This window comes from Canis aureus, chromosome 34, assembly GCF_053574225.1.
Source record: "Canis aureus isolate CA01 chromosome 34, VMU_Caureus_v.1.0, whole genome shotgun sequence".
In the NCBI taxonomy this organism is placed as follows: domain Eukaryota; kingdom Metazoa; phylum Chordata; class Mammalia; order Carnivora; family Canidae; genus Canis; species Canis aureus.
The window spans coordinates 12,287,301-12,309,271 of record NC_135644.1 but is presented as its reverse complement, the minus strand read 5'-3'; the positions used below and the strand labels follow the sequence as shown (position 1 = coordinate 12,309,271).

General features: G+C 40.5%; 1 protein-coding gene, 2 long non-coding RNA genes and 1 other non-coding gene across 20 annotated transcripts in view; 2 read left to right on the top strand and 2 right to left on the bottom strand.

The window, feature by feature from the left end:
• The window catches only part of LOC144304709 (uncharacterized), a 100,537-nt gene that overhangs the window by 32,674 nt on the left and 45,892 nt on the right, over window positions 1–21,971 (top strand). For 9 of the 14 annotated variants that reach the window (XR_013371680.1, XR_013371679.1, XR_013371688.1 and 6 more), the window contains exon 1: window positions 9,419–10,414. This is a non-coding gene — a long non-coding RNA (uncharacterized LOC144304709). Of the gene's footprint in view, window positions 1–5,132; window positions 10,415–21,971 lie in introns of those variants that run through there. The other 5 variants (XR_013371684.1, XR_013371685.1, XR_013371683.1 and 2 more) reach the window with 3 other exon arrangements.
• Window positions 9,126–9,859, bottom strand: LOC144304713 (uncharacterized). The gene is made up of 2 exons (XR_013371696.1): window positions 9,617–9,859; window positions 9,126–9,245 (listed from the first exon to the last, which is right to left on the bottom strand). It is a non-coding gene; the product is annotated as an uncharacterized LOC144304713 (long non-coding RNA).
• On the top strand, window positions 12,450–12,556 carry LOC144305006 (U6 spliceosomal RNA). The gene has a single exon (XR_013372038.1). It is a non-coding gene; the product is annotated as a U6 spliceosomal RNA (small nuclear RNA).
• The window catches only part of WIPF1 (WAS/WASL interacting protein family member 1), a 122,565-nt gene continuing 118,548 nt past the window's right edge, over window positions 17,955–21,971 (bottom strand). For all 4 annotated transcript variants that reach the window (XM_077883233.1, XM_077883236.1, XM_077883237.1 and 1 more), the window contains exon 8: window positions 17,955–20,983. In XM_077883233.1, the coding sequence (XP_077739359.1) occupies window positions 20,928–20,983 (56 nt within the window). In that variant the 3' untranslated portion in view covers window positions 17,955–20,927. The remainder of the gene's footprint in view (window positions 20,984–21,971) is intronic.

Genomic DNA, 21,971 nt, shown 5'->3' with positions numbered 1-21,971 from the left:
TGCTCTTCTCTGGCTCTTTAAATTTCCTGTGCATTTATGGAGTAGGGAGCCAGATTAATTTTAGGAATTGGGAAAGGATTGAGTAAGAGGGGACTAAGTGGCCCCAGTAATAGGCAAGCTGGAGCCAGCAGCCCTTTGTAGGTCATTGTTTAGTATCTGTGTCTGGTGGCTTATTTGCTTTTATTATTTATTTATTTTACAAAGGTAATATTTACATAACAGTAAAGTATGCATATTTTAAGTGTACAGCTCAATGAATTTTCACATATGTATACACCTGTGTAATCACCATTGGGGTCAGGATATAGAAAATTTCTAGCACTCTAAAAGGCTCCCGTGTGCCCACTCCCAGTCAGTACCTGGCCAGAGGTAACTGTTTTACTAGCAAGTGTAGTCTATTTTTGAACCTCGTGTAAATGGAATATACAGTTGGTGCTCTCTCATGTCTGGTTCCTTTTACTCATTCTGTTTGGTTTTAAGAACCAGGTGCATTATAGGCCATGAATTTGTGAGCAGATGACTGCAGTCTGTGGGCAGATAGCTAAGATCTCCAAGCGTGACCCCAAAGGACTCTATGCAAGTACAGTTTTCTGTGCATCTTGGTAGCCAGCTGTGGGCTATGAGGAAGAAGAGAAAAAACTTGCCCTGGTAGATAAGCCATCTGCTTTTGTGAAGGCTCTCAGGACTCCCTGGACCCCTGGGGTTAAACATCCTTGGTATGCTACAGATGTAAAGTGAATGTTAGTTCCTTTTCTCTTTCTGGGATTCCCCATGAGTCAAATTTTAAGATGGGACAGCTGCCTTAATTTGGTTGAGAGTGGCACATTCTTTGCCCTTTTGCAGCTGTAGTGGCATGGCAAACTTTGAATTGCTCTATACACTTGGGGACTGTGAATGTCCACACCTCCCTCTAGCCTCTAGGGAAGCTGTCTTCTCAGGGTAGGGCCCTATCTGTCTTCTCTGAGAAACATTGCCTTCTATCTTTTCCCTTTTTAGGATATTTTCAGCTTCTTTCCTTGAAGAGCCCAAAATTCTCAAAGTCCTGGTTGGGGCTTTTTCTAGGATCGCTTTTGAAACACAAAGAAGTTCTTAAGGCTCTTACACCTAAGGATAAGAGTACTCTGAGCCTCAGAACAAAAAAGCTAGGTTTCCTTCCAAAGAAGGAAAGAAGGGGACTATCACCTTTTCTATCAAATAAATCTCCAACAGAAATAAGAATAATCTGCTCTCTGTGACTAAACACGGAGAACCTGGCAAAATTACACAGTCTCAGTTCATTTCTTCAACTACAAGATGGTGCTGATGCCACCCTTACAAGGACATTGTCATTGGTAAATGGAATTAGGTCTTTGAAGCTTGATACTTAGGGTGTTGATACTTTTTGTCTGTAGGAGGAATTGCTTACACGGAAGTATGAATATCTTAAATTGGGTGGCCCAGATTATAGGTCTCTGAGAACAGGGAAGTGATGCACTTTGCCAGGTAAGTGGGAAGCAGGGTAGGGCCCCTCCTATGGTTCTGAGCAGGTAAGCGGTATGACTTAGCAGGTCCTGGGTGGTACCTTTGTGCTCTCAACAGTAGTCTCTGAATCTGACTTATCATTAAAATTACATACACAGGATGAAAACATTCCTACTTCAGCCCCTTACTTTCTCCTACCCTGGCTAAGGATCTAATTCAGTGAGATGAAAATGGGGTAGGGGGAGATGAAAATGTTTATTAAAGGAAAGTGTTCCTAATGATCAATAAGGTTTAGAGGCTACCGTTCTAAGATATATTTCTGTCTGAAATTCCAATAGGTTAAATATTTCCATATTATCTCAATGGGGCTATAAAAAGAGGCCAAGCAAATTCATGAGTCACCATGGCTACAGAGAAGGAAAAAAAAAACTTCTGTGGAACTATCTAGATTAAATGAACCTTGTCCTATAGATTGTAAAGCATAAAGCTTGAAATTTTTTTCTTTTTTTTTTTTGAAATTTTTTTCCATTACAAAATTTTCATCAAGGAAGGAAAAATTTTTGAGTGCCTTGTTTGAGTAATTGATACCACTCTCATTCTGAAACACTTTTACTAGGCTATACCTTTAATTGGGAATTTTTATTACATTAAAGTAAATTAGAATGGTCCAGGCATACTTGAAACCTTTCTCTTTTCTGCATCACCTCCTTAGTTTCTGTTATTGAAGGCACCTTAATACCTACCTCTACCTACCTAAGATGTGTCCTCTGAATATTCTGATGAGAGAAAATACAAGGATGATAGACCCTTAGAACAATGAGCTGGTAACTGAGGATGTTTATCAGAAGGAGTAGTTGCAATCAGATTGCTTTCCTAGCTGCTAGATTAGATCAGCACATGGAGAGTATGGGAATTAGAATTTTGATGGAAGCTGGTGTGAGTGGGGGGATAGAACAATCTACCATTCTAGTAATGTTTTATTACCTACTGCTATAATTGAAAGCTTGATTTGGGAATTTGTGATTGAATTTGGGGACACTAAGTATTTATTTATTTATTTATTTATTTATTTATTTATTTATTTATTTATTTATTTTTTAAGATTTATTTATTCATGAGAGACACAGAGATAGAGAGAGGGTCAGAGACACAGGCAGAGGGAGAAGCAGGCTCCATGCAGGGAGCCCGATGTGGGACTAGATCCCAGGTCTCCAGGATCAGGCCCTGGGCTGAAGGCGGCGCTAAACCGCTGAGCCACCAGGGCAGCCCGACACTAAGAATTTAGAGAGAGGACAGAACTGAGAAAGACTCAGGGAAGCCAGAGGGACCTGAGCATAGTTAAGCCAGGTTAGGGGATGAAAGACAAAGCCAGAAAGTAAGAAGATCGTGCAGGTAGAAAAGATATAAAAAGTAAACAGTATTTATTTCCTTTCACCCCTCATAGGTCTTGCTGGGCAATTCACATCATCATAACTTTTCTCCACCTCTGGTCATTATTTCATCTGGTTGAAGTGAGAATCAAACTAGGGTTGTGTTTTGATTTATTTTGTTTGGTTTTTTTTTTTTTTTGAGCTGATTTCAAAATGACTCAAGTAGAAGTCTAGTTGCTGCTTAGATATAGCCAGGAAAATAGCTATTTGTATCAGACTACAGTTTTGTCCTGTGTTGTTTAGATGCCTTAGTGGGAGCCATGCTCATGGATCTTTCTGAAGTAGTCTGGAGCTTGGACATGACTTCATTATTTATTTATTATTTATTATTTTTAGGAAGTTTGAATACTGGCCTGTGCTGTTTTATGTGTATGGGGTGTGTGTGTGTGTGTGTGTGTGTGTGTGTGTGTGTTTTGCATTTGTTTCTTTGGAGGGTTGGGATAATGAAGTCACGCTGGAGCAAAACTGGTTTACAGCTGTTAAGAGGTTTGATTTCTGTTTTTGCTGTCATTTATAGTAAGCAAATGAAGGTTAAAATAAAAGTTTCTTGGCTCTAAGTGCATTAGATTTATATCTTCTCAAAATGAATAGAGGTTTTACTGAACATGATTATATGATCGTATGGCTTCGGACACCAACTAAAATAGCAATGAACATCACTAGAATTTTATTTTTGTCTAAATGTTTTGTTTAGGACCATATGGCTAGGATTAACACTCTGTGACCTGATGACACTATTTCAGTGGGATTACGTTGCTTTTGGGGTGAGTCTTAGTTTAGAAAAGTCAGGAAGGCTTTTCCCCATTTTCTCATAATAATGCAGATAGCGGGAGTACTTACCCTTAGACTGTTGTTGGTAGTATTTCCTGAGACATCCTTAGCAAGGCCATTCTGAAGAAGCAGATGGTCCATTCCGGGGAGACCTAGGTGGATGTCACTGTCAGTCAGTTCCTGCCCCAGACTGTGAAAGCCCAGTAGAGTTTCATTGGCCCAAATGGTGACCAAGTTAGGAGAATTCTTTACCTGACCCTTCCTTTTTTCTTCCTTTTACTCTTGTCATTTCTTTTTTTTTTTTTTAATAAAATAAAATCTTTAAAAATTGCTATTAAAAAACAGAACTATATAATGAGTCCCCATGTACTCATCACTTAGCTTCCCATTTATTATTATTTATAGCCTGTCATTCCCCCATCCTCACTCCCCACTCTCACTGGATTATTTTGAGGCATTTGGGGAAAATCTCAGATATATCATTTCTGCTATAAGTATGTCAGCATGTGTCTCTAAAAGATGTGCATTCTTTTAACAAAATATAACTACAATACTTTCATCACTCCCAAAAATATTGACAAAAATTCCTTAATATCATCAAATATCCAGTCACATTTAAATTTCCTCTATCACTTCTGGATTTTGCTGACTACTCCCCTATGGTGGTATTTAACAAGTTCCTCTGTTTCGTGTACTTCCTAAAGCTGAGTGTTAGCCAAATTTGTAGTTGGGCACCTGTGCACCAAGGATGATGGGCTAGAAATGTGGGAAGAGTCCAGGTCCTCAACAAGTTATTGAGCGACTGAAATAGCCGACCACTAGCGGATGCCACACCTCTGGACTTCTTATTATGTGAAGTTGTAAATTCAGTCCACTTTTAGTTAATCATTTGCAGCTGTAAATAACTGATATTAGTTATATTCAAATGGATCTTTTAAGTTTCTGTTTTCTATTTAAAGCCCAGATATAGAAAGAAAGAAAAAAAACTATACACCTAGCACTAAAATGATGAAACAGCACAAGATATTGAATGGTTAAAATAAACTTAGGATGTCATATTTTAAGTAAAATCAGCTTTTGATAGGATATGAGTTGAAAAAGCACACAACTTAAAAGTAGAGATGGAAAACTTCTCTATTGGTGCTAGGAATTGGAGTTAAAATATTTTCCAGGCATTATTCTCAAAGTACGTAACTAAGAGTTGACTTCTAGCGTTGGCAACAAAGGGAAGCTTTTCTCCTATTACATTATGCTGAACATAACATTCTTTTTTTTTTTTTTTTTTTAAATTTTTATTTATTTTATGATAGTCACACACACAGAGAGAGAGAGGGGCAGAGACACAGGCAGAGAGAGAAGCAGGCTCCATGCATCGGGAGCCCGATGTGGGATTCGATCCCAGGTCTCCAGGATCGCGCCCTGGGCCAAAGGCAGGCGCCAAACCGCTGCGCCACCCAGGGATCCCTGAACATAACATTCTTATGAAGTAGGAGAATTGGAATTTCTGAATCTCCTCCTTTGCAACAAAACAATTCCCAAGTTTCAAATTGAAAGCACAAGATGAGAAGGCAGAGTAATGAGGATTTAATTAAAAACAATAGTATGATGTTTGAATTCTGTTGAGGAAGCAGTCATAGAACTGAACAAGTAAAGGACAGCTGACAGTCTGTCCTGTGCTTGCTCTGACTTCTGGTATTTTGCATTCCCAGACTGTTCGGAAGCAAAGCTTCATTGTTTTTTGGTAAGTAGATTACACCTTTGTTAGGTGCTGAAAGCAAGTGGTTCCAGGAAACCCTCCATAACAAATCCTCTTTGTTTTGTGTGAGGAAGCCCTGGCTTGTAAATGGATGACATCAGCGGGCTTCCCACCCACTCCTCTGGATCCCTCAATGTATAGAGACTTATTGTTAATGACTTTCACTCTGAACAGCTGCTGGCTTCATTTACTGTGAAGATGATGATCATACATTCCAGATTTCAAGTAATCTGTTCTGTTTTCAGATGATGTGTCAGGCTATCTGCCCTGGTGTTTGATTAGAAAAATATCATCACTTTAAGTATGGCACCACCCCTTCTAACTTTTGTGCCCATTTGGAACCTTTCCCCCACTTGTCTTACTGTTTCGGATACCTCTCTGGGTTGTGTTCCTTCTCTTTTGCCCAATAAGCAATATTCCCACATGTGTCTCCAATGGAAATATCCTCTCTTTAGGGATCCTGCCTACAAGGGATTTCAACTCAGTCCATACTAAAATTAGACTAAAATTAGTAAGGCAGGAGCCTACCTCTGTGGAAACCTGCCTGACACTAATTCTGAGTGAGTTAAATGTTTATTACTACAATAAAGGTCAAAACCTTTAAAAATGCACAAGGTGATGCATTTGAGCAGGTGAACATAACTTATTTTGGAAAAGTCACTGAATGGAAGAAGTCAGGGTTAGGGTTCAGTCTTAGAGATAACAGCAAAGAGCAACATCAAAGTCCACCAAGTACTGTCTGCAGGTGAGGACCAGGGGAGGAACTCACTGTTTGCTCTGACAGTGTGGCTTGGAGAACATGCTAGAATCTCTGGTGTGTTCTATGCACTGAATGAAGCAGGTACACCACAGGTGCTTAGGAGATACTTGGTGAACTGTATCCACAAATAACATTTACTTGGATTTAGTATGTTTGCTATATCAGATAAAAGGATTTGCAACCATCTTTTCTAGTTCAGAATATCAAAGCATGCCTGAAATGGCATGAAGAATGTTTGTACTTGATAGTTTTTCAGGCAAGTATGGCTTTGATTTTCCTGATTTTTTTTTTTTTTGCACCTAACTTTGTAGCAAGAACATTAGAAATGAAATTTAGGAGAGGTCAGAAAGTCCTTGGGTGTAAGGAGATTGGTGATGGCTTGGGACAGCTGAGTAAATAACATATATTTATCCAGCTCCCTGGGCCTTACCCAAGCCTTTTTACAACTACCAGGTGTTTTATAGACACATTTTTCTATGAAGTAGTCAAACTATAAACAGAGTGAATCCTGACTGATTATCACGTCTTTAAAAAGAGAGAGAAGAGAAGCACCACCACCATTTTACTAAAAGAAAGATCTTTGTTTTTGTCTTTGGAAGCACAAGACCAAGGGTGTGAGGGAGGATTTGGGGCTGGGGACTGTCATATGGCCATAGCTCTGCTTTCATCTGGTCTTGATTATGGGTTCTGTGTGGGTACATCCCGCATATGTAAAGGTGGTGCTCTGGGAGGAAACTGCACCCATGCACTCCAAGCACCATCCCACAGTGTTGTGTACATACAATGGTAGGTGCTCCGTAAATGTTTCTTGGCTAAATAAGGCATCATGTATTATTTAACAATATTTGTAAACAATCTTGCTTCTCCTTTATATTCATAAGTTTCTTGGGTCAAGGATTAAATTTTATGCACGCAACTATCTATTGGTCTAAAGATGTATGCACTCAGTGTTTGTGTCTGAGTGAGTAGAGGAAGGGTCATATTCATGAATACCGCGGGAGCCTGTGTGTTAACCTTCATGCCATATCAGCAGGTATCTACTTAGCAAAAGAAATATTCTCTCAGTTCCTTTCAGAGTCTCAGAGATTCATGGTAAGAGTTGGAAAAGGACCTGAGAGACTTTTAGGCCAGACTCTTAATTTCATAAATGAAAAAATTAGGTTTGGAGAGATGGAACAACTTTCCTAAGGTCATATAGCTAGTCTTTGGCAAAGTCAAGAAAAATTTCAAGTCTCCCTAAAAGCTATTTTTCTTTCTGAAGTATTTTATTTTTTAAAAATGTATTATATATATTTTTAAGAGTGAGAGAGCATGCATGTGTGAGAACGAGCAGGGGGGAGGGGCAAAGGGAGAGGGGGAGGGAGAATCTTAAGCAGGCTTCACGTTCAGCCTAGAGCCTGACATGGGGCTCAATCTCATGCCCCTGAGATCATGACCTGAGCCGAAATCAAGGGTTGGACATTGGATGTGTGACACTTAATCAACTGAACCACCCAGGTGACCCCTTTCTGAAGTATTTTAAAGTTTTATCTAAAAGATTTTCATTTCTGAGCTGTATAAACATCCTCAAATAGTTTTAATCAGTTACTCCCCAAGAAAACCCTAAAAGCTTTTAGCTAGTTATTTCCCATGATATATATATATATATATAATTAATTTATTTATTTGTGATAGTCACACACACAGAGAGAGAGAGAGAGGCAGAGACACAGGCAGAGGGAGAAGCAGGCTCCATGCATCGGGAGCCCGATGTAGGATTCGATCCCGGGTCTCCAGGATCGCGCCCTGGGCCAAAGGCAGGTGCCAAACCGCTGCGCCACCCAGGGATCCCTGATATATTTTTAAAAAGATTTTATTTATCTGAGAGAGAGTGAATGAGCACAAGAGGGGTGAGGGGCAGAAGGAGGAGTAGACTCCCCGCTGAGCAGGGAGCTCAATGCCGGGCTCAATCTTAGGACTCTGGGATCATGACCTGAGCCAAAGGCAGACACCCAACTGGCTGAGCCACCTAGGTGCCCCTCCCCCATATGACACATTTCAATATTTTTTTATTTTTTATTTTTATTTGTTTTTTAAAAGTATTTTTTTAAAGATTTTATTTATTTATTCATAGAGACACACAGAGAGAGAAGCAGAGACACAGGCAGAGGGAGAAGCAGGATTCATGCAGAGAGCCCAACATGGGACTCCATCCAGGGTCTCCAGGATCATGCCCTGGGCTGCAGGCGGCGCTAAGCTGCTGAGCCACCGGGGCTGCCCTCAAGATTTTTTTTTTTAAAGATTTTATTTATTTATTCATGAGAGAGACACACAGACATGAGAGGGAGAAGACAGGCTCCATGCGGAGAGCCCAATATGGGACTTGATCCCGGGTCTCCAGGATCACACCCTAGGCCAAAGGCAGCACTAAACCGCTGAGCCACCTGGGCTGCCCACATTTCAAGATGTTAAATAAGAAGTTCTCGCTGAGACATCAAGATAAAATATATGACAAACAAGAGAAAGAAGCCATAAGAGGATAGAGATCTTCAAAAGGATTATCTAAAAAGTGGTAACAGGCTTCAGATCCTTTGCCTACGTTCAAGATAGAAAGAGGGGCTCAATAAATAGCACCTGTCTTTCCCACCCAGGTTCTGAATAAATTGGGAAACAAAATGAAAGGTAGCAGAGAGGCCAAAATGCCTCCTTTGTTACTAAGAGACACTGAGCTGGAGGCTAGGGCTTTAGTATGGCACCAAGTGCAGCTGCTCACCGACCCCAGGCTGACCTGAGCAGGACGGATCCATGGCTGAGGGTAGGATCCGTGCCAGAGGCAGAAGAGGGCCCAGGCTGAGCTTTCCCAGTGACTGAATAGTGTCAGGAAATGGCACCAGGGTCTTACAACAAAATATCAGGGGGTCGAGGATTGGGAGGGAAGATATGTGAAGAGAGTTTTTCTCTGGAGGGCCGTCTAGAAGCTCCTGTCACCTCCAAGTTGTTTTCTCACTGCAAAGTCTTCATTCAGAGAGCTTCACGCACATCTCCTGCAGCTTGGCGCGGGCTTGGGACTGGGCCAGCACGGGGAGGCCTGAGGGAGAGGGAAGAGAGAGAGGGAGAGACAAGAGGTGGGGGAAGAGGAAGGAACCGAGCTCCTGTCCAATAGGGCCACCTAGAGGAGCTCTTAGGCTTCAGCAGGGAGCGGCTGGAGCGGTGACGCGGAGCTGAGGCTAGTTTCAGCTGATGAAGGGACTTCAGGTGAGAGGCCCGGCGTGGGGGATGGTGGGTCCCTGAGGCCCCGAGAGAGCGCCCCACCCCGGGCACGGGCGGCTCTCGATTTCACAGCCTCGCTTATAAAGAGAGAAGCTACCTACGAGGTGACCAGTCCGGGAAGAAGTCTCTCCCTCTCCCCCTTCTCCACCCTCTTCTCTTCCCTCTGCCTGCTTTGACCCAGAAACAAACCGTGGCTAGTGAAATGGCGGCAGACAGCTGGAAGCCGTTGGTGGAGGAAAGGAGCAGTTGGTGGACCCTGCGCCCTGCCCCAGCTTCTTGGCTGCAGAAGGCCCCAGAGGGGTGAAGGGGACAGTGTCACCTTTACACCTGATTCTAGGAGTCGGTTACTGTACAGGACTGGATATTCTAACTTCTTAATTGGGACTGTGTTGGAGACCTAAAGTGGCTGTAGGACTTGTTATTACCAAAGAATGATTAAAATCAAGTCAGAGGTTTTTTTTGTTTGTTTTTTTTTTAAGTCAGAGGATTATGGAGGTTTTTGTGCAGGGGCAGGGACTAACTAGCTTGCCCCCACTGAGTAATTCTGATAGAGACCGTGGGGATCAAAACAAAGTTGCTGTCCTATTTGAATAGGTTATTTTCATCTTCAGATTAACAGCTTGTTGACTTGACTTTGTTGGTTTTTATTTCTCTAGCCCACCAAGCTGAGCTCATTTGTGGTATCTCTGCCTTTATGAAGTGTGCCGCCTAAACCAGGACCAGGGATGTTAAGAACACTGGAAACTCCCATCTAAAGGAAGGCCAAGTCCCCTGATGGCTTTGCTATATTTCCCCCTGGTGGCATGCTGGGTGCATAGCCACTCCTGGGCTACGTGCAGCAAGTTATGAACTCCAGAGGGAAAATGATAAATGCACTTGATCTCAGCCAAAAAGCCGAGAAGCGATTGATAAATCAGTCACCGTAGTCTTCCTGTGATCTCTTTCTCCTCGAAGCACTCTCCCAGCAAATGTTAATTACAGCTATTGGTGAGTAAACCAAGTGAAATCTGTTAAGAGTTCCATCCAGTTCTGCCCAAAGCCAGACAGAGGAGGCCAACTTGAGTTCCCATCACCATCTCCCAACACCCTTTGTTATCGGATCAGAATAGCTTCCCTCTGTAAGATATTAGTGATTCCCATGGCTGCTTTAAGAAGTTTCTTTATTTATTATAGGTGAGGTGATTGAAAACTGCCAATCACAAATCTGGCAATCCCCTCTCATGAGCTTAAAGACCGTTCTGATTACGATAATTACATTTTTATGAATATCCTACCTAGAGAGTAACAATTTTACTATGTCAGACTGCACCACACAAAGATGCATCAATTTCATCTGCAATGAAAAATAGAGCCTAATAGCACAGTTATATTTATATGATAGTTAAACATCAAGATGCAACATAAGTACTTTGACTGAAAGAATTCTGATCATTATTTAACCTTGAGATGATGATTAAGGGTGAAGGCTTGTCAGCTTTCATGAATTATTTTTTTCATGATTTTTGCTGTTTTGATTTGATTTTTAAAACTCCATAATTAACACTTATTAACATTTGGATTCCACCCCCACCCTCTACAGTATTGTGGGCAAAGCAACAATGGCAATAACCACAAAAGATTAATGGACATGATTAATAGTCAAAGAAAGACTTCCCCATTGGGAAGTTGTAAGACCTAATTATGTTTCAGGTATGACGGTGCCATGCTGACTGGTTTTCTACCTAGTTAAGTTTCCTAAGCCATGATGCAAGTAATGGATGCAGTATTTAGTTTGATGCTATATATACATATTAGTTTAATGCAGAGATAAGTGTTCCATTATTACAGATGGTGATCAGGGCCCATTAAAATGTGTGGTCTGAGAACAAGTACAGTAAAGCATCACCTAGAAGCCTGTTAGAAATGCAGATTCTCAGGCCCTACCTTAGGCTTGCTGAATCAGAATCCATAGCGGTGGAGCATAGGACCATGTCTCAGTAAGTCCTCCAGGTGATTCTCTGAGGTTTGAAACCACTGTTCTAGCATGTGGTAGCTATTTCCATTGGCTACGGTGAAACACTGGCATGTTGGAGGGTACAAGCCTGGGCCAGCATCAGGGTAGGCATCCCCCTTCACGTCAGGGGTGTGTGCTCCAGGGGAGTTTAAGTGAACACCCTGTTTTGGTCAAGTTCGTGAGTCCAGGGGTTCCTCTTAAGTGTCTTTTAATCTTCTCTTTAAATCTCCAGAGGTCACAAGCCATAGTGTCTTCCCATTACCCGTCATAATTGTTAGTTTATCCTCCCTGATAGAAGAGTTGTGTATGATACCTTTTGTAATGTCAAAAGATTTCCATCACCCTGAATCCTTGCTAATCTTTTTGCTGTATTACAACCACTTCCCTAAAGTCACCTTGAGCTACTTAAAAAAAATTGGCATCCAACACGATGTTCTTTTGTATATCTTGATGGCACTACTTGTGCTATCATCTTTTGATAGCACTCTCGATCAAAATTAGTAACTGGAATTCACCAGAAAACTGTATGGAAAGATGACACACATTGCAAGCATACTTAATTCAAGAAAACATAGTCGAACATATGTTTATTTATTTTTAAAAAAATGTTTTTTTCGAACATATGTTCAGTAAAGTGTGCTGATGCTCACTTGTCAGGACTATGTAGTGCTGTTGTTACAGTTTTTCTTTGGCTGAGAGGATGAGGCAGCTCTTGGGAGGGAGATGTATCACAGAGTTTTGTAATAAACAAGCTATCTTCCTAAATTTTTAAGGAAAGTATTTTAGAGATAAATAGTCCAGTGCATCCATGTGCATGGGGTAGTGTAAGTGGAGTATTCAGTGTACAAAAAGGGGATGCCATCTTATGATTTAATCTTCATTTTACTTTATATATATATATAAGTGATATACATATATGACTTGATTCTTTCAAAAGCCCAAGGGCAGGAGTAAGACCTTAGAACAGAGATTCTGAATCTGGAATGTGCATCAGAATGACCTTGAAGCTTATTTAAAATACAAATTCTCATGCTTGGTTCAGCAGTACACGTCCTGAAACTTGAGTGATACAGAGAAGATTGGCACGATCCCTGTGCAAGGATGACACGCACATTCGTTAAGTGTTTCATGTTAAAAAAAAACTCCTGGGTTTTTAAAAATCCAGATAGTTTTATGTGGGTAGGTCTGAGGTGGTGCCCAGGAATCTGTATTTAACAAGCACCCCTTAAGTGCTTAAGTGATCCGTAGCTTTCATGTTGAGAAACGCTGCAAACCTAACTCAGAAGATGTAGAAAACACACATGAGTGTGGCGCAGTAAGGCCCAACCAAGTCACGGGAGTTGTACCTTCTTTGGGTCCTTGTGATACATTGCTTCAGGCTTTCAAGTAGGACATGGATCCCACCTGCTTCTAAAGTTCTTTGTATACTTGCCCAAAGGTCTGTGAGCTCCCTGAAACATGGGAATTAGGTGGTAGGGATCTTTGCATCTTCAGCTGGACTCCCCCACCCACCCATGCCTTCTCATTACTGAGGTGTTCAATAATACTCTCAGATGAATGAAGACTAGAAAGGTCAAAATGCAGTTCGCAGAGTGTGACTGAAATAGTTTAGGGGGTTAGTCTTGGCCTCCTTCACCCACCAGTGGTCAGACCTTGGGGTCACTTCCTCCCTCAGGGTCTCAGCCCCACATTTGCAACACAGATCAGTCTCTCTGTCGTGGGGCTGCCGTGGGCTGAACTTGAGGGACTATCTATGGAAATGCTTTAAAATTCCAGAGCTACTTATTTCACCTTTTTTAAACACGATGCTCATTTTGCTCTATTTCCCCTATGAATGGGTGCTGGGTTGTGTGACTGAGGACAGGAAGTTTACCTCTGGCCATTGAGGGAAAGCAAATTCTATGATTTGGAATTTATTTTATTTATTTATTTTTAAAGATTTTATTTATTTATTCGTGAGAGACTCAGAGAGAGAGAGGCAGAGACACAGGCAGAGGGCGAAGCAGGCTCCATGCAGGGAGCCCGACGTGGGACTCCATCCTGGGTCTCCAGGATCACAGCCTAGGCTGAAGTTAGTGCCAAACCACCGAGTGACCCAGACTGCCCTATGATTTGGAATTTAAAAGAACCCCATCATTTTTCCAACATTAAGGAGAGTAAAAAAATCAATACCAAAAGTTTATAATATGGATGGAAGAAATGCTCCACAAATAATGAACAGTAGGATGGAAGGGAGATACACTGGAAAGCAAATGAATTATCGCACTGCAGTTTGGGACTTTCAGAAATCTGTGCTTAGTGAAATGATGTCTGAATTGTAGTGGTTCCACTGAGATCCTCTGAAAAGGTAGCAAGTGTCTGATGAGCTGAAAAGAACACGTACATCCTTTTAAAAACGTAAAAATAGTGGTTATGACCACCAGCTGGAGGTAGTTACAGACCTCCAGCTGTAAAGAACCAAAGACCTGAAGGAAGTTAGATCACTTACAGGAGGCAATGTGCCCCAGCTGGTAAATCCTGGGTCTGGGACTAGAGCCAGTCCATAGCTCAATGAGGTAAATAAAGGCAGTGTGTTAAGTGTTCCATGAAGTTCTGTTTATTCCATCGAATCTACTATCTTTAATTCTAAGATTAGGTCTCCCCTTGTTTTTGCTTGTCAAAATGTCCTTGTTTTGGGACGCCTGGGTGGCTCAGTGGTTGAGCTTCTTTCTGCCTTCGACTCAGGGCATGATCCCGGGGTCCTGGATCGAGTCTCACATCAGGCTCCTTGCATGGAGCCTGCTTCTCCCTCTGCCTATGTCTCTGCCTCTCTCTCTGTTTTTCATGAATGAATGAATGAATGAATGAATAAATAAATAAAATGTCCTTGTTTTTCTGAAATGTTAGTATTTTTTAAACTAGGCAAATGGAAAGTTAACAATACAATGACTTTCTATTCAAATTTATTTACTCAGTCTCAAGTCTGAATTCCGGATTCATTTGAGGCAAATTTCTAACCTATTCAGGCCTTGATTTCTCCACATGTAAAGTCACAAAGATCAACAATAACATATACAATCATATTTGCAAAGAGCTTAGCACAATTTTTAGTACGGATTGACCAAGAATTGGTCATAGTTACATGAAAAATGAAGATATTTATGTTATAATCTAGATATATAAATTAGGTAATGGGTCTTGTGTTAACACTACTATATTAGATATGTTTTTCTATTTTTCTTTGGTGGTCCCACTTGGGACCCATTTATGCCTTTGCTCTAAGAGTAAGCCTGAGCAGAAGAACCAAGGGAGAATTCCCATTCAGGCACACAGCCAACCAGCTTGTGTTGGTGCTGGGGAGCATTCTAGAACCAGTGGGAGAGCAGGGTTGTGCCTACTGGCTGAAGTTCTTGTTAGATCTAGAATCCAGACCCTTGGTTCTAGGACTAGCACTTCCTATTGTATAATATGTATCTTCGTATTTCCAATGCCTAATAAATTGTAGTTACTAAATTAGTGTTTGCTGATTATTTCAATGAATAAATGTAAAAATTGAGCTGTAGGAATACAATAGCTCCGTAAAGCATTAGGATTTCCCAGTTGTCTGCTGCTGCTTTTTGCAGTTGTCTGCTGCTGCTTTTTGCTTTTTTTTTTTTTTTACCTATCTTAAATAGTTTTTTTTTTTTTTTTTTTTTTAAGATGTTATTTATTCATGAGACACACAGAGAAAGGCAGGGACACAGGCAGAGGGAGAAGCAGGCTTCCTGTGGGGAGCCGGATGCGGGACTTGATCCCAGAACCCTGGGATCAGGACCTGAGCTGAAGGCAGACCCTCACTGAGGCACCCAGGCGTCCAAAATAGGGTTGCATTTTGATAGGTGACCTTTAACTTCCTAAATTGTTTGGAAACAGAAAACAGGAAAAGGGCGGTTGTCCCTCGTGACTAAAACACATTTATGTTGATGGATATGCCAGGTGCCCTGGCAGGCATCTTCCCGGTCAAGATTTAAGCTAAATTTGAGTTTGATGTCTAATAACATCTGGACTTGCATCTCAGGCCCCCCCACAGGGCAAATGTGTTATTTGGGTGGGTCACGTTGTGGGGCCTTTAACTTACTCTAATGCAATGTAGGCAATGCAATGACTGGATCATTTCAGAAATATCTGTAGGCCACTCTGGGAGCACTTTTGCTCTCTTATATTGGTCTGGGACTTTCCTGTCACACTGTGGAAACCTGACGGCTTAAGAAAGTTTTTCAGATACCCACTTTGGTTGATTTCCGTATCAGAAACTGGAAGGGCAATAATACAAGGACAGGTTCTATGGGCCCTGAAGCTTTAGATAATTTTGGTGCTATATTAAGGAAATTGGCATAAAATCATAAATAAAAATTTTGATGTAAAAATGAGTGCTTATTAGAAGCAATCCTTGCAAATGGAGTCCCAAAGCCTGAGCTTCATTAGTTTCCTGTAAATGTGCCTCTGTAATACCAGAAGCAGAATTTTAAGGCTAAGGAATTTGTGCTAGAATGTTGATAGATGAGACATTTCCAAATATTTACCAGTAAGAGAAACATGTACAGGCATCCCCTGATTTTCAAAAGTTTGCATTAGGCCACTTCACTTTTACGAAAGACCTACATTAGTACCTGTTTTTGCTAACTGAAAGAAACCTGAAGATGATTTTTGCTTTTAGGAAAAAAGGCAAAAAGTAAAAATAGTGTTCGGTGTTTGTTTTGCAGCAACTGCTTATAGAAGCAGTGCACACCCCAAAACAGTGAGAACGGCCCCGCCAAGTCCCTTCCCCTGAAACCACACTCCGCATCTTAGCATCAAGCCACTGTAGTTTTTTTCTGAACGGTGTCTGAGAGCATCTGTGCCTTTCTTAATTTATTTTGTGCATCCATTAGCAAGATGTGTCCTAAGGCATGAGAAAACCTGAGAGAGGTTATTTTCGGGGGTCTGAGAATGCTTAAAAATTTTTCCATGTAAGTTAATGGTAATTGCTTCTTTGATTTATGCCATTTCAGCTTAGGAACATTTTCATTCGCGTGCTTTACTTTCGGGTAGTGGGGGAAACCGGCAGCTAACTGCAGCTGCAGGGATAGACTCGGAGTACCAAGGGCTCAGAGTGCAGAGAAGTGAGGCTGTGGGGAAGACAGCAGAGAAAGGGCCACTCTAAATTAAGCATCCAAGAAGCAATCAATTATAGTTGGAACATCAGGGAACTGGGGGAGTCCTTGAGTTTATTTTACAAATTAATCAAAAGACAAAAATGTATTATTTATTGGCCATCAAAACTTTTTCTAAATACTACCCCCCCCTAGTTTTCCTGCACACTTAAAAATATTTGTTTTTTTGGCATTTTATTTAAATTCAATTAATTAGCATACATCTTAGTTTCAGATGTAGTTTAGTGATTCATCAGTTGTGTATAACACCCAGTGCTTATTACATCAAATGTCCTCCTTAATGCCCTTCACCCAGTTACCCCATCCTCTCGATTCCCTCCCCTCCAGCAACCCTTAGTTTGTTTCCTGTAGTGTAGTGAGTCTCTTATGATTTGTCTCCCTCTCTGATTTCATCTTATTTTCCCCTCCCTTCCCCTGTGATCTTTTGTCTTCTTAAATTCCATATGAGCTTGGATGATAATGATCTTTCTCTGATTGACTTATTTCACTTAGCATAATACCCTCTAGTTCCACTCACATCATTGCAAATGGTAAGATTTCATTTTTCTGATGGCTGAGTAGTATTCCAATATACATCTATATATGTAGGGCAGCTCTATTTTCAACTTTTTGAGGAGCCTCCATCCTGTTTTCCACAGTGGCTGCACCAGCTTGCATTCCCACCAACAGTATAACAGGCTTTCCCTTTCTCTGCATCCTTGCCAACACCTGTCATTTCCTGACTTGTTAATCTTGGCCATTCTGACTGGTGTGAGGTGGTATCTCATTGTGGTTTTGATTTGTATTTCCCTGATGCTGAGCGATGTGTCTGTTTTCACGTGTCTGCTGGCCATTTGTTGGATTATCTCATTTCATGCACTCATTAATGCTGTGAGGTAGTTACCTACCCTGGAGATAAGGAAGTTGAAGCTCAGAGAAGTTCACAACCTGCAAGTAAGAGATGGAGGCAGGTCTTCCTAATCTTTTAGCCATTATGCGATATTAAGGTATGTACACACACGTGCACGCACAGCAGATAATTTAAAAAATTATCAGGTCTCCTAAATTCCCATTGGCCTTTCCTGTATTTCTCAGTGTTAGTGCTAGTCCTTGTAGGTTTATTGCTCATTGGTTCCATCATTCATCTTTACCGTAGTGTAGAAGCATCTGCCTCAAGGAGACAGCAGACTGAGTAAGATGCAGGTTTCTCAGGAACAACAAACAAGGAATCAGGAAGTGGATGTGAGGAGCACACACTATAGACCGCTGCCACCACCCCCTCTTTTTCTTTCCTCTAAGCTTGTCTTTCTTTACCAGAGTACAAAACAGACACTTGCCTTTTCATTTGTATTTACATAGACAATACTTAAATAAAAACCACCAGTTGACACTCTTATTCTGCTTTTATTTATTGTCTGGCTAACTGACAAAGACACAGATGTCTAGGGTAGACGCTACCCCACCATTTAAACTGTCCTGGTGACACAGATTCCAAAATGTGCATGTTTACATAGTGCAGTGGTATGAAAAACATTTGCTTTCCTTTACTGTCCCTGACTACAAACAGGGAAAAATTAATTTCATACCAAAAAATTTGGGGCACTTTAACAATCATCCCATTTCTGCTACTAAAATAACAAAATTGGTATTACACGTTAAACTATAAAGGCCTACCAGTTTTTACAGATCTGCAAACAATCTGCTACTTAGACATAAAAAGTTGATTTCTTCAAATCACAAAGTAAGGCACCATTGGATTAAACGTTTCTTTCAGCTTCTACTAAATAAAATGCATAGTGAAATAAATACTGAACACTGAATTTTAATACTGTAATACATTTCAATATAAAATGATATGTGAATGTTAAAATACTGTATTGCATCTTAAATACATTTATCTGGAAATATTATGGGAAAAAAAACCCAAATGTAAGCCCTGATTTCAGGGAAGAAAATATTCATTTTTGTGATTTGCCATAGTTCAAGATTTTAGCATAGAGATTATTCAGTTTTGGGTCCAATTAGGTTGTCAACTTTCAAAGAAAGGGTATAGGTGTACTAATGAAACATTTATTTAAATACATTCTTAAACTTCTCTATCCTGGATGAATTGCAACTTTGAGTTGTGACTCAGACTTTAGGACGGTACCTACAAAGTTGGGATATACAAGGAAATTAGCCATTCTTATTATCCCTAATAAAATTTAGATCCAGAATTGTTTGGATCAGACATTTTCTGCCATATTTGCTAGTAAGGCCAGATTTCGTATTTTCTGAAGTGCATCACTAGGCTTTTTCATAGGGATTTGTATCAACTGTTGATATATGATCAAAGAATCCAAAATAAAATGATGCTGCTACTACCTGAAAAATTCCTTTTGAAAATACTTTGCCAAGTTTGTTACAACTTTGTATTTTTTTATTCTTTTTGGGTAAAGGGTCCCAAATGACTATATATGAAAGACTGATGGATGGTAGAGAAGGGGGGTCAAAACAAAGTTCTCTAATATGCTAAGCCCAGGACTTTGGCAAGGAAAGTTATAAAAATACAATATATTCAAATGGGCAACTTCATAATTTATTAGATATCCCATTTATTAGAACTCTAAGTTCTTTTGCTTTTATATAAATGAAACAATTATTTATTCTATAAATAGGAATGATTCTTTCAAATTTTTCTTTGGATTGATTTCTTGTTAGCACTTCCCAGTAATACATGAACAATACACTGAAACCATGATACAAAGTTTAGGTATACATACACATATGTGACCGTGCGCTTTTAAAAAATAAGTAATGGTAATTTCAAACATAATCAACCATATAAAACATCTAAATGGAAATATTTTCTTTTCCAAATCTATAGCTGGATTTAAAAGTCCCAGTAAGTTTTGTAAACAAAATCATACAAAAAAAGGGCAAGCCTGGCTCATCCCTGTGGTCCTTTCACGGAGCTTTGTTTGCATAGATCCAAGGCAAATGATTCCCCCAACAGAGTCAAGACAAATTCTCTTCATTTATAGTAGCAATCTCTCTCAACCCCCATAAACATCAGATTTAGACTTTTAGAGTTTTGCCCATCAACTTGAACCTACTTTCTTCTTCCACATTTCCAACTGGCTACCTTTTCCTGACTTTCCCTCACCATAGCTACAGAGCCTCCGAGCCTACCCATCTGGAGGTGGATGCTGGGCGGCAGAGGAATGAAGTGCAAGGTAAGGGTCCAAAGGGCAGGTGAGCTCAGGGCAGTTGGCTCTGAGCCCCTAAACCATGGCTGGCTTTCACCTTGTTTCTAATGGCTTTGTTCCACGTGACTGTAAACCCTGTTAGATCAATTTCTGACCTTGGTATTGTGAAGCAATGCTTGTATACACACATTTAGGAAAGATGGGAAATAAGGGAGCAAAATCTAAGGTCAAGCTGTCTGCTGAATAAGGTGTTAGGCCCTAACTTTACCTTTTGAATTGCTAAAGTTCATCTTGCCTTTTTTGTTTTTGAAACTAGGTTTTTGCACTAGACTCCATCTCCTAGACCTGTGCTGTCCAATACGACAGCCACCAGCCACATGTGATGGTCGAGCACCTGAGATGTGACTAGTCTGAATGGAGGTGTGCTTTCAATGTAGAACACACACTGGATTATGAAGACAGTACCAAAACATAATGTGACATATCTCATTAATAACTGTCATACAGATTGCAGGTTGAAATAATAATAATTTGGGCATTAGGGTTAAATATATTAAAATTAACTTCACCTGTTTTTCCTTTTTTTAATGTAGCTACTAGAAATTTAAAAACTGTGTATGTGGCTAACATTGTACTTCTGTTGGACAGGTCTAACTTGAGCTTATCAGACTGCCAAGATTGGACAGCCTATAATTGAAAAATTTTATGTGAGCCCTGATGCAGCAACTTGCTTAGATGGTCTGTGGTTCATGGAAGCAGACAGAAAGCCAAGCATGCAAAAAAAGCATGGAAGCAAATAGATCTCAGGGACTTTAATATTATAGTCTGTAGCAAATAAGCAGTGAATGTTTGAATTGGTTGGTTGAAAGCTAGGACACAACTCATCTCCGCTACCTTGCCACAAAAGCCCACTGACCCCTAAGCAGCCAACACTTGGCGGGCTGTAGCTGAAGCAAGCAATAACTTTGAGAATATACAAAATATAAAAAGCTAGGTGCATTTCTTTACTGCATTCCTACCCCCCCCCACATATTCCCATATCACCCTCCCTTCTTCCTTGCTGCCAGTATGAAGGGAGCCAGGGAAGACAAGGGGAGGGGCGCTTGCAGCCCTCAGACAGCAACAACAGATGGAGCTCTTGGACTCCGGTGGAGAAGAGCAGGCAAAGATCACCTTGAGGTGGGAGGAAGTGGTGGGGCACCCCTTTCTCTCCGGTTGGATCCACCTTGATGGAAGAACAGACAAAGTAGAAATTTTAGTTAGGAAGCTATGATCTCCCTGTACAAACTAAAGGGTGGTTGCAGAAGTACCCACACCTCACCCTCTACGACCAAGGCTGTATGTAACTGGCACCCATGGTCGAGAAGAGGTGAGGGGAAGCAAGCAAACATCTGTGTGAACATTACGAGAGAGGGATGACCCAATGCTGGCTACCAAGTACTTGCAAAGTTAAGAACATTTTTAAAAATTACTTTTCTTCTTATCACATAGTACGTGTTTATTAGAGATTTAGAAAATATGGATGAGCTAAAACAAAATGAAAACTAACCAATGCCTGTCCTACCCAGGGATAACCATAACGTTATATAAATACTTTCCATTTATTTTCTGTATATAAACAGCTCCCTTTTTCCTTTGTCAAATAAGATCATGTATAGTTGGTATGGACATTTTTCAGAGCCGTTACTGTTTATACATATAATTCTAAGTGACACATCACATTCTATTATATAGGTTTACTGTATTTATCTAATCAGTTCCCTTTTGTTGGACACTTAGGTATTCTCTAATTTCTAAAATGTTTTTTTTTTATAGTAACCATCCTAATAGGTGTGAAGTTGTATTTCACTGTAGCTTTATTTGCATTTCCCTAATGATTGGTGATATCGAGCATCTTTTCATGTGCTTTTTTGGCAATGTGGATATCTTCCTCAGAGAAATGCCTATGCAAGTATTCAACTCATTTTTTTAAAAAAAGATCTTATTTATTCATGAGAGACACAGAGATGGAGGCAGAGACATATACAGAGGGAGAAGCAGGATCCCCGCAAGAAGCTTGATGCGGGACTCGATCCCAGACCCTGGGATCACGCCCTGAGCTGAAGGCAGTCGCTCAACTGCTGAGCCACCCAGGCATCCCAGTATTAAAACCATTTTAAAAATTGGGTTTTTGTTGTTGAATCACAGGAATTCTTTATATATCCTGATATTTT